General features: G+C 34.7%; 1 protein-coding gene across 1 annotated transcript; it reads right to left on the reverse strand.

Annotated features, from left to right (window-relative positions):
• Positions 1 to 7733: 7733 nt before the first annotated feature.
• LOC109150252 lies at positions 7734 to 10834 on the reverse strand. The gene is made up of 4 exons (XM_019298173.1): positions 9735 to 10834; positions 9483 to 9632; positions 8875 to 9063; positions 7734 to 8184 (listed from the first exon to the last, which is right to left on the reverse strand). Exons 1-4 carry the CDS (start codon positions 10722 to 10724, stop codon positions 8104 to 8106), a joined length of 1410 nt encoding a protein of 469 aa, XP_019153718.1. The 5' UTR covers positions 10725 to 10834; the 3' UTR covers positions 7734 to 8103.
• Positions 10835 to 12067: the final 1233 nt, after the last annotated feature.

Below are 12067 nucleotides of genomic sequence, written 5' to 3' on the forward strand. Positions count from 1 at the left end.
TAGTATAGATTATTATTATTATTATTATTATTATTATTATTATTATTATTATTATTATTATTATTATTATTATTATTATTATTATTATTATTATTATTATTATTATATTTTAAATTTTAATAAAATTAAACGGTATTTCCAATCAGTTTTTAACCTAATCGTTCGGTACGGTTAATCTGTTAATTACTTTAACGTTCGGTACGGTTTAATTCGGGAAAATCGAACCGAATTGCCCACACTTAAAATTAATTACTGAAATGGTCCCTTGACTATAGAAAAATTTTCAATTTGATCCCAAGCTAACGGAAGTCTAACGGCAAAACTAACAGAGGACCAAATTCATCAAAATTTTTAAAATTGAAGATTTAATTGGTCAAAAAAATAATCGAGAATCAAATTGATAATTTCATTATAATCAAGGGACCATTTTGGTAATTAACTCATAATAAAATGTGGTTTAAAGAAGGCAAGAACTTCATGCAAATAGGGAGACTGACTTTGGCTAAGGCAAGGATTGACGCCGGAAGAATATAATCCACAAAACCTCTCCACAGATCATCCCCGACGTCACCGCCGGAACCATAACTTCCGCCTTCACGGCGTTGAGTTTCTGCCACAAGAACACAACCATATAATGATATAAACTCCAAACACACATATCTATGGCGAAGTAGCCTCCGATGAAGAACGGCACCGCCATCGTCATGGGGAGCTCTGCTCTGTTCTACTGTGCTGCTGCAATCAAATACTTCCATTACATATATAAACATGTAATTCGACTATTAATTTAAACTTTTAAGAAAAAATTACATAAGTTATTGTTGGTGACTAGAGAGAGTTGTTAGGCGGAGGCCTGTGAATGTTCAAATAATCTAGCAACACCGAAAATAAAGTTGCATCAGGTCATGGGTTCGAGTAATTAAACTATGCATGTGCTAGAAAGGGATCGGAAATTGTTGGGAGAAGACTACAAGTCTAATATCCTTGTCTCTAAAAAATGTGACAACTTAGTCCATGAATGACAAATCAGCTAGTGACATATTGGTTCCTAAGGACTAAACACCAACAAACTTTATGTACCACAGCCCACAAGTATAACTACGTATAAAAATGTATTTTTTTTTTTAATTTTTAATTAAGACGGAACCACCATGAAAAGAATTTTATCGGGATTGACTGTTTTTTTTTTTTTTTTGAACTTGTTAAGAATACTTAAGAGAGTGATACATAATATCTTGGTGAAGTTGTAAAACCCATCACCTAGGAGGAGGGAAATGGAGATAAAGACCTGCCATAGTCAAGTTGTAATTCCATGGCGGCAACTCCTCTTCTTCCTTCTGGGTAATTATCTGCTCCTCTCAACTCATCATTGGTTTTGGATTGGATATAGCTGCGCAAAATTAATGGTACGTGGCAATACTAAGATTATTATTTCACGTAGGAAGGAGAATAATGTATGTGTAGCTTTTAATATATGTATGAAAACCAAGAAGATATAAGCTAAGGCTTTATAAAATTATAACAACGAATATTATATAGTGCAGTTGATAAAATGAGTTGTATCGATTATGTTTTCTGATGTTATCTTTACTTGAATTCGAGTAAATAATTGCTCAATTATTCGTGCGATACGCGTGCAATGAGCATGCGATGCAGGGATAATTTTTTTTTTTTTATTATATATTACCAATTAATAGATATTACTTCATTTGCATATAACATTTTGTTACCAATAAAGCTTTATTAATTCTTTTATCAATAAATTAATGAATTAATATTAAGAAAAGTATTAGCGGAAAAATTGAAAAGAATAATTTTACTTGTATTAATAGTATAAATTAATTAATATTCATATTAATTTGGGTGATAAAAGTTGAAGATGATAATTTTACTTTTATTAATAGTATAAATTTTAATAATTTTCAACGATTTTAAGTCAGTCGTAGCAAACTATTTAAAGATTAGCGGGCGCCAGCCAACCAGCAGTTAGTCTCCGCCGCATCTTTTGAATATATATTGAATAAGAAGACAAAAATTGAATATTTTAACATTTTGGAACAATAAGTTGTTACAAAAAGTTAATTAATTAAATACCCATAATTGAATATTTTAACACTTTGGAACAATAAGTTGTTACAAAAAGTTAATTAATTAAATACCCATATATCAAGTCGAATAGCAAATAGCAATCAAATAAACTAAAATTCGCTGATAGACTAAGGGTATGCTTGGTTAGCAGCAGATCCACTATTTTTTGGCGAATTTGACTAAAATTAGCATACGCTGATTCTAGTGTTTGGTTATCAACGATTTAGCTCCAAACCACTGAAACCCCAAACGCTACAAAATTGCAGCGTTTGGGGTTGGCGTTTTGAAAAAGGTTAAAACCTTTCCCAAAACACCTTCAATAAAAACAAAAAAAAAAAATTAATATTGTGCATTAAAAGCCTGAGGCTTAAAGAAGCCTCAGGCTTCTCTACTCTTGCCCATCCCATGTGGGATGGGCAAGAGTAAAAAACAAGCTAGGGTCGTTGAGCTCCCTTTTATAAGGGAGCTGTGGGATTTGTGATCCCACATCTTTTGTTTATTATTATTATTTATTAATTAATAATTAATAATAATAATAATAATTATATTATTATTATTATTATATGTATACCCTTTTGGTCATTTTACATGTTAATCGCTAACCTTAACCGCTAATTTTATCAAACATATTTTCACAAATCGCTAATACAATTTGTTGGTCAAACCCGCTAATACAATCTGCTATCTGATAACTGCTAACACAATCCGCTACCACTAATCGCTGATCGCTTATAACCAAACAAGCCCTAAGTATTAATGAAGTTTTTTAAAGAGTTAATTCCAGCAATGGTCCTCCGACTATTGTGATTTTCCAGAATTAGTCCTCGTCTTTTAATTTGGATAAAAAAGACCCTTGACTATCAGATTTATTCCAGTATTAGTCCTTCCGTTAACCTTCCATTTGTTAGCCGTTAGCATAGGGGCTAAGATGGGTATTTCCTTTGCTTTCTTCTTCCTCATGTTGTAATTGACAAATGTTAATTCCTAACCATGGGCAGGGCTGAGGTTGTCTGCATTTTGATTTTTGAAGCACAGCGACGGCAGAAAATGGCCTCCATGACGTCGCCATATTCTCACTCTCTCACCTCCATCTACAACAAGAAAAGATTCTCTTATTACAATATTTCTTCTGGCTCCTCTTGCATATTCAGATGCCAGAAGCAGCCCCAACAAAAAGAAGATAGTTGTCTTCCCCAAATGGGTCGCAAGGAGGTAATACTGAGGAGCAGTGAAATTGCAGTTCTTAAAGCCATTTCCAGCTTTAGTGGGACTAAGCCAAACTACTTGGGAGTGCAGAAGAATCCTCTTGGCTTAGCGTTATGTCCGGCCACCAACAACTGCATTTCCACTTCTGAGAACATCAGTGATCTCACTCATTGTGCCGGTAGCCATGAGGACACTGTTTGAGGGATTTTGATGAATGCTGGTAGCCATGAGGAGGAATCACAGAGAAGATCTACAATTTCTATTTTATAATACCCAACATTTTATCTTGAAGAATGAAAACATATGCACATAGTGAAAGACTGATTCATAAATGTAATTTTGCAAATTCCCACATAAAGACAATGATTTTTGTGTTCTACAGAAACAAAAAATCCTAACCGCGTAGCTAGAAAATACCTCAAAGAACACAAACTAAGCAAGTTAATCAAAACATCTTAAATCAAGCAAGGTGAAATGTCAATCCTAGAATACATGAAAATCATTGCAGTTCCCCATTTGTCCAGACTTGTCAAAGCATAAAATCTTCCATTAACTCCAGATATAAACATCAAGTTGAATTGACTGACTAGCATAAATCCTCAGTAGACCTCTCCTAATCCTCGAATCAACGGTCTCGAAGACCCTCATATGAACCCTCATTAGCTCACCTATAGTCATAGGGTTCTTGGGCTTCCCCCCAGAGCTCGGACTACCGTCGGCCCGCTTGGAGGCGGAACTAGAGCTGGATCGGAGGCCTAGACCTTTTTTCATTTTGGAAGCGGCAGTGGAATTGAGGGATCTATGCATCGACGGAGAGGATGAGGAGGAATTGGAGTTGGACGATCACGACAGCGAGGGAGATCCGTCCACAGAGGAGGTGGAGGTGCATCATGCTGCAACGAAGATCTCGTAGACAGTCTCACAGATGTCAGTGGCGGTGAGCGTCGACGTTAGGTCGCCGAATGGGGATGGGAGCGGCTACAGGGCGGAGCTGGTGGTGGTGGTGCCGGAGAAGCAGGCCGGAGGATATAATGGCGGAGAAGCGGGACCTTTGCTGCTTTGCATTTGTTATTTTCTTTTCTTTCTTTATTTATTTATTTTTATCCTTTTCAACCCTGCATGCGTAGTAATTTATTTATTTTTATCCTTTACTTAAGAGACATATCTAAGGAAATGACCATTTTAGCCCTTATATTAACGGCTAACAAACTGAAGGTTAACGGAAGGACCAATGCTGGAACAAACTTGAAAGTCAATGGTCTTTTTTGTCCAAATTAAAAGACGGAGACTAATTCTGAAAAATCACAATAGTTAGAGGACCGTTACTGGAATTAACTCTTTTTTAAATATTGTCTTGCCTCCCATGGCTTCACCATCCATCGCACTTTGACGCAAAATCCAGTTGTTCCATTGGTTTGTTTCAATATGTCATAGTTTGAAAATTGTTAATGTTATTTTAATACTTTTTTTTTCTAAGAGTATTATTTAATGTTCGTTTGTAATATAATCAATGGGGTGAAAAAAATATTTTCTATTTTAATTAATTTTAAAATTAGTATTTCTTTGTTTTAAATTCCATAATTGATATAATTAAAGAATGAAATGTAATTATCAATGCATCGCATGGGTGAAGTATTTGTATAATCAATGGCCTTGTTAAGTCTTTTTGTAATTGTATTTTTACAAAGAAAGTGTGGCAAAGACTGCATTTGCAACCACCAGATGAGTTGGTAATTCATGCAAATAATGCAATGTTCATTCTGTTTAAAGGAGACGTGTAACTGCAATTTGTTTTGTTAAGACAAAAAAAAAAAAAAAAAAAAAAAAAACTAAGGAAGCTATGTATAAATAGAACGTTATTTCAATACCATTTAAGTCAAATTATTGTTTTTGTACGCCTCGGCCGGTAGTAATCCCAATCAATTAGTACAGTATGCAAATTCATTGATCCTTAATCATTTCCAAACAACATTATACATAACTTTTAAGAAGTATAGCGATTATAATAAAAATAAAATTCGATTTCGATTGCAGTTAAGTGTTAACGGTGTTATGTTGTGTATAATTTAAACTATACATTCATAACTTCATAACTATATATTCAGAATTGTATAACCACACATCCATAATTTCATAACTATACATTCAGAATGTGAAATTATAAAATTATGAATATATATTTACGTAACTAACAACAATTGAAAATGATTTTTTAAAAGTAAAATGACGCCGTTTTTGCAACCGTGTGCACCAATTTGCCGAAATATCTTAGTATACCTTAAGAGCCTAATTGCAAATTTTTTAGTTGGATAGTTCAACTGCATTTTTTCATATAGTTCAATTGCTTATTTGAGCATTATTCTTTTAAAAAATAGCATAATTAAAATAGATTCAGATTTTCCTAGCTGAGATGATGAGTTTGATATATTATATGTTCAAAATAGATAACAAATGAAAGATAAATTAATTTGTCCCCTCTAAATTTAAAAATTCTCAATGTTGTCATATTCCAAGGATTACCATACATTTGTTCTTTCTCTTTTCCTTCAATTTATGACCCTCCAACTATTTAAAGAAATATAATTTGTCCCCTTTAAACTTAAAAAAATCTCGATCTAAATTTGAACTTGTTTACTAACGGAAGAATTTCTCCAATTTTTTTTGAAATATTTTAAAAAATGGATAATAAAAAATAAAATGTGTTTACTTTCACATTTAAAAAAAAAAAAAAAATTTGAAAACACTTTTTCAATTTTGTAGAAAAAGTGAAGAACTTTTTTTCTCTCTCTATTTTCTATTTTAGAAAATAAAACATCTATACCATATTTGAGTATACACTACAGCCACATCCCTACTACATCTTTATCTTTATCTACATACATATTTATCTATTACTATGACTAATTACATTATCATTTTTTTGAAAGCCAACACCAAATCAACCACATTAAATCAAGGACATTAAAGCCAACACCAAAAACAAAAACAAGGACCAACACGAGAAACAAATGTATGTTTTAGCAAGAGCACGGATGAGTTAATTAATTTGCTATAACGGATTAATATGTGCTACATGACATGACCTTAACGAACTCAAACTAGAGCGATCCTTTAAGACTGACCCAATATAAAAATAAAATAAAAAGACGAGACCACCTATACATGGTTGCAATATGTTTCTCCGGATTACATGGTTGAAAAGCCAGGCATAGAGTAATCTACTGTAGATCAGTGTTGCCCAAGACTCCACTTGTCTGAAGCCCCAGTTTTGTGCATGTCACAAATTGCCATTGTAATGAGGAATAACGGTCAAATTAGCCATCGAACTACACACAAAAATGCAATCGGGCCACTTAACTCAAAAAACATGCAATTAGGTCCCTGAACAACGCAAAATGAAACAATTGAACCCAAAAGTAACCTGCTTACCTGGAGTGGAGGTTATTTTATTAAAATAATAATTTTTTATTTTATTAAAATAATAACTTTTTATTTTATTAAATAATTGTAAATAACAAAATTAAAAAAAAAAAAAAAAAAAAAACGCCTCGTCTCCAGGCCGCCAGAGACGAAGCGTCTCCGGCAGCCTGGAGACGAAGGGAGCCCTTCGTCTCCGGTGACCTGGAGACGATGAATTTTTTTTTTAATTTAAATTTTGTTATTTACAATTATTTAATAAAATAAAAAAAATATTATTTTAATAAAATAACCCCCACTCCAGGTAAGTAAGTTACTTTTGGGTTCAATTGCATCATTTTGCACTATTCAAGGACCCAATTGCATGTTTTTTTAGTTCAGTGGCCTAATTGCATTTTCGTGTGTAGTTCGATGGCCTATTTGACCCTTATTCCTTGTAATGAAAAGGCCTATAGATAAGTCAAATATGGGAGATTAACTCTAATGAAAATGATATAATTGACGAAATTTTAAACAATTGGAGTATCAAATTGGTCAAAATTGAAACTAGGGACCGACAACTAAAGAAATAATTGAGGGATCAAAATGATGATTAACTCTATATATATTTTAAGTTTTTATTTGTAAATACACCAATACCAAAATACCTATCAATTATCATTTATCGAGAATTTTTTCTATTTTAAAAATCAATATCAATTTGTTTCTTTCTTGAAGTAAGAACAACATAAAATTAGTTAAAAGATACAAAAAAATTACATTTTTTTTTTGTCTTGATATATAATAAATATTAAATAATCATTTTTCTCAGGATACTACCAAATGACAACGATATTTTCTATATATCCAACGAACTAAAACATAGACTACATAGTATAAGAATATATACAAAAAATAACAATGAACAGAGACAGTATTAATCCTTTTTCTCAATGACAATACATAATGATTAATTGTTTTTCTCAATAGAGATACTGAAATAGCTTTCTTGAATATGATAAATGATAGCAGCAATGGCAGTATCAAGGGGAAGAGAGCTTGAAACCTTATTGATGGTAGAAAAGTACAATGAAGAGAGTCAAGGTTGGAAAATTACAGAGTCTCAAAGCATATAAAATGGTTAATAGAAATGAGAATCATGCAATGGAAACAACACAACACTTGAAAAGATTCAGCTGAAAACTGTATTCTGTATATATTCAATTCCATCGCTTTGAACGGGAAAGAAAGCTTGTTATAAAAGTTATGGTGTTTGCTCGAGGTAACATAAAAATGAAGCAGCATTCACTCTGCCAGAAAATGCAAGACTTGTCTTGGCATGTTTAACCGAGGTTCACCTTATGATCTTTATAAGAATTCGGAACTCATAAGGTTACGAGTGTTCTCGCGTGTTCACTTGTATTGCTGGGAAACCTCGTACACAAGCTTATCCATGAACTGGCATTTTTTGTGGAATCCCCAACTTGGATTGCTCTGCATTGGGTAAATGTATAAATGTCAGAAATCAGAATACATATGTTCTTGCTGTTAATGGATTGAAAATGTTAAAATTTTGAATCTTGAAGAAAATATAAGGAAACACAAAAGAGACTGAGAGCTTAACCACGAAAAGAACTCTCTCTCAAATCAAAGTCTGAAGAATGTTATTATAAATCCAATTTCGGAAGCATTCTTATGTAGGTCGGTAGTATGTTTCATTAAGCATATTGCTTACAAATGGACAGAAAGAAGAAAGCAAACGAAACATGAACAACTGACTATTATATTCCTCCTTTTTTAGATTTTATTCGAGACTTATATTGCTTGAACTTACAAGCGACATTTCTCTTTTCAGTGTCAGAATATTTGAGATTTTTGCATTGCCACCCCATTCTTAACAAATGAAGGGTTTTGGTGAAATATGTCGGCTATGGTAAAAAGTGTACATAGATTCTCCAAATCCAGAAATGTCTGTGTCTTAGGTTACTTATTCTAGGTATAAACACGAATGATTTCATAAACATAGTTTATGCTCAATTGTCAACATTTATATTTAGAGAAATCACCAAGAGATGCCACTTCATCATTATGATAAACACGGGCCTGTAACAGTAGGTGACTACTCCATTTTTAAGATCAAGTAAAGTCGAAAGACAGAAAAGAATCGTGTAAGTAGAAATTAACCTGCAGTGACTGAACAGCACGCTCCGTGAACAGCTTCACAGAAGTGGGTGCCCTTTGTGGGAGAGTTGCTGCAACTCTGTTCAACTCCTCGTGCTGCTGCTTTGCTGTTACTCTGTCAGGGCCACTGTAGTGATCAACAATCTCTTTAATAATGGGGAGCCTCACCTCCATGGTTTCTTTCATGACTTCCTGGGAAACAATAATAATAAAATAATGTAAAAACAGTAAAAACAATGGCATTTAAAGCAGTCTTAAGTAGCAGAGCATGTACTTTATAAGAACATTTGCAACTTATATCCACTGGTACCATCTAGGTAGATACAATCAATTCAAATCATAACAAACTGACAGAAATTAATCATACAGATGTACAGCCATGGGTGGATATGAATTCATAAAATTGCAACTTTATGTGTTTGTTAGTTTCTTAAGTCTTATCATACAATACAAAAATCCCAGTAAGGCAGGCTCAAAAAAAAAAATGTAAATGATACTGCCATACAATGAAATTCCAATCAGCAATCGTGATGATTCTCAAATCTCAAGGATACTTTAAATATTACGAAATTATAATTGCAAGCTAACAAAAGCAAACTACTTAGACCTACCTCCCACTCTTCTTGGCTTTCAATTCCTTCATACACCATAAGGAATGGTTTCATCTTCTCAAGAGCATCACGAAGAGGAATTGGAGGTTTCTCGTCAATATCAGGATTCATGTCAAACTCCCCCATCATGTACTCTTCTTCACATTCAATCTAAAGGTAAAATCATACAAAGCAAGAACCATTTAAGTACAAAAAACAACTGCAGAAATGTGTTCCATTCCAATACAATGTGTTCAAACAATAATGTCGTACCTTTAGGTTCGTATCAAGTGCATCGAGATAAGCATCCTCAATCAGAGATGGGAATACCCTAGGACCCATCTCTTCAATGCCTTCAGCCAATTGATTCGCGATTTCAGGACCAACCTCTTGAGCCAATTTCTCAGCAGCAGCATCATCACCAACTTCAAAGACATCACCATATTCATCGCCACTATCTTGCTGTATACCTTCTCCCCTTCCCATTCTTCCTCTTCCTCTTCCCCCTCCTCCCCCCCTTCCTCTTCCCTCTCTTCCCCCACCACTGAACCCGCGTCCACCCCGTGGAGCCATTGCCCCTCTTCCCCTCCCACCATCATCATCACCTCTAGACAGTATCCCAACTGCCTTTTTAACTGCTTCCTCCCTGCTCAATCTTGGGCTGGGAAGCTTGCTAGATTCAGCTTGAGGAGTTTTCCTCGCCCGTAGATGCCGGTTTTCTTCCTTAGGTTTTTCTGAAACAGGAGGTGTTACTGTGGGCTTTCCACGCCCAGCACCGGATAGCACAGAAAGGATACTCGAAGGGAGACTGGAATCCGCAGACGCTTTGGTTTGGGAATCCGAAGACTCTTCTCCTGCCACGAAGAACTTATGTTGCGGCTGTTGCAGTGACATCCGCTGTTGGGATGGTGATGGAACAGAAATTGGTAAGGGAACACCTCGGCCGTGGCCAGCGGGGGTGGCGGCAGAAGCATTACCCGCCACAAACTGATCTGAGGAGGAGAAGGAAGAGGGGAAGGGCTTACCGCTTCCACGGCCATGCCCAATTCCACTCGGTGGCTGTGGGGCAGCAGCTGACTTATCATCCTTCGCATCATTGTTAGGAGTAAATCCAAAGATGGGGGAGTTGTCGGAGCCAAATCCACCACCTCCACGACCTCGGCCGCCTCCGCCGCCAGTGGAAGTTGAGAATGCGGAAGAAATGAAGGATTGCCGGGCGGAGATTGTGCAGCAGCGTGGAAGCTTTCCCCAGCTGTGTCTCATGTCTAAATCCCAATTCGTTGCAAACACAAACTGATTCTTTTGGGAAATTTGCTGAAGCTAGGGTATCTCCTTATAATATAACATATATTTGCCTGCCAGTAGCCATTTGCCCCTGAAAAATCCAGCCGTCAAGGCCTGTTATTTTATTAGGAGCATTAAAAGGTATGGAAAAGTGTCAAATCGGCCCTCTAAGTCAAGTGAATAGTGCAATTGGATCCCCTAAGTGAAAAAAGCTTCATTCAAGTCCCCTAAACCGGTAAAATTGTTCAATTAAGTCCAATATGACTTGTTTATCAGGTTAGATCGATATGGTGTTGACACGTGTCCTTTTTATTTTATTTTTTTTAAAACAAATGTTTTTTATTTATTAAAAATTTAAAATATTATTTATTATAAATTAATTAATTAAAATAATAATAATAATTAAAAAAAAAAAAAAACAAAAAAACAAAAAAAAAAAAAAAAAAAAAAAAGCAGCCACCGGCTGTCTGCACTGGAATGAACTGGAATGCCATTCCAATGAAGCTGTCTGCACTGGAATGAACTGGAATTTTAATTCCAGTTCACTGGAATACCCATTCCAGTGAACTGGAATTAATTCCAGTTCCAGTGAACTGGAATAATTCCAGTTCGGAATAATTCCAGTTCACTGGAACCCATTCCAGTTCACTGGCCATTCCAGTTCACTGGAATGGGTATTCCAGTGAACTGGAATTAAATTCCAGTTCACTGGAATACTCTTCCATTGAACTGGAATACCATGAAATTGAATAATTGATATACAACATTAAGTCTAAATATACAACATTAGAACTGGAATTTAAATGGGATGGGATTAAGTCTAAATAAAATTGAAATAAAGTGTACTAAATCTAATGAAATTGATATACAATATTACAATTTAACACAATGAACTTGAAATTCTAGAACAACTAAGTCTAAATAAAAGCCCTAATTCAAAATTCAAGACTATTCAAATTGAAATAAGAAATCGAGAAAAATGTATAAAGTATAAATATAAACTATAAACTATAAAGTATACACTATAAAATTAAAAAATATAACATAGAAAAGCCAAACATTACCTTGGTCGCGGGTGTTCTTCAGGCTTCACTCCTTCAACTATGGTCTGAGACCCGTGGTGCGGTGGCGGAGGCGTGGCGCGCGGTGGCTGAAGGCGAGAGTGCGGGGTGAGACGATGAGTGGCGTCGACGAGGAATTAGGGTTGTGAGTTCTAACTTTGAGACCAGACTCCAGAGTATCGAATAAGTATTTTAGTTTATTAATAATCTATATATATATATATATATATATATATATATATATATATAAAATCCTACTTC

The sequence above is a fragment of the Ipomoea nil genome, unplaced genomic scaffold (genome assembly GCF_001879475.1).
Source record: "Ipomoea nil cultivar Tokyo-kokei standard unplaced genomic scaffold, Asagao_1.1 scaffold2219, whole genome shotgun sequence".
Lineage (NCBI taxonomy): Eukaryota > Viridiplantae > Streptophyta > Magnoliopsida > Solanales > Convolvulaceae > Ipomoea > Ipomoea nil.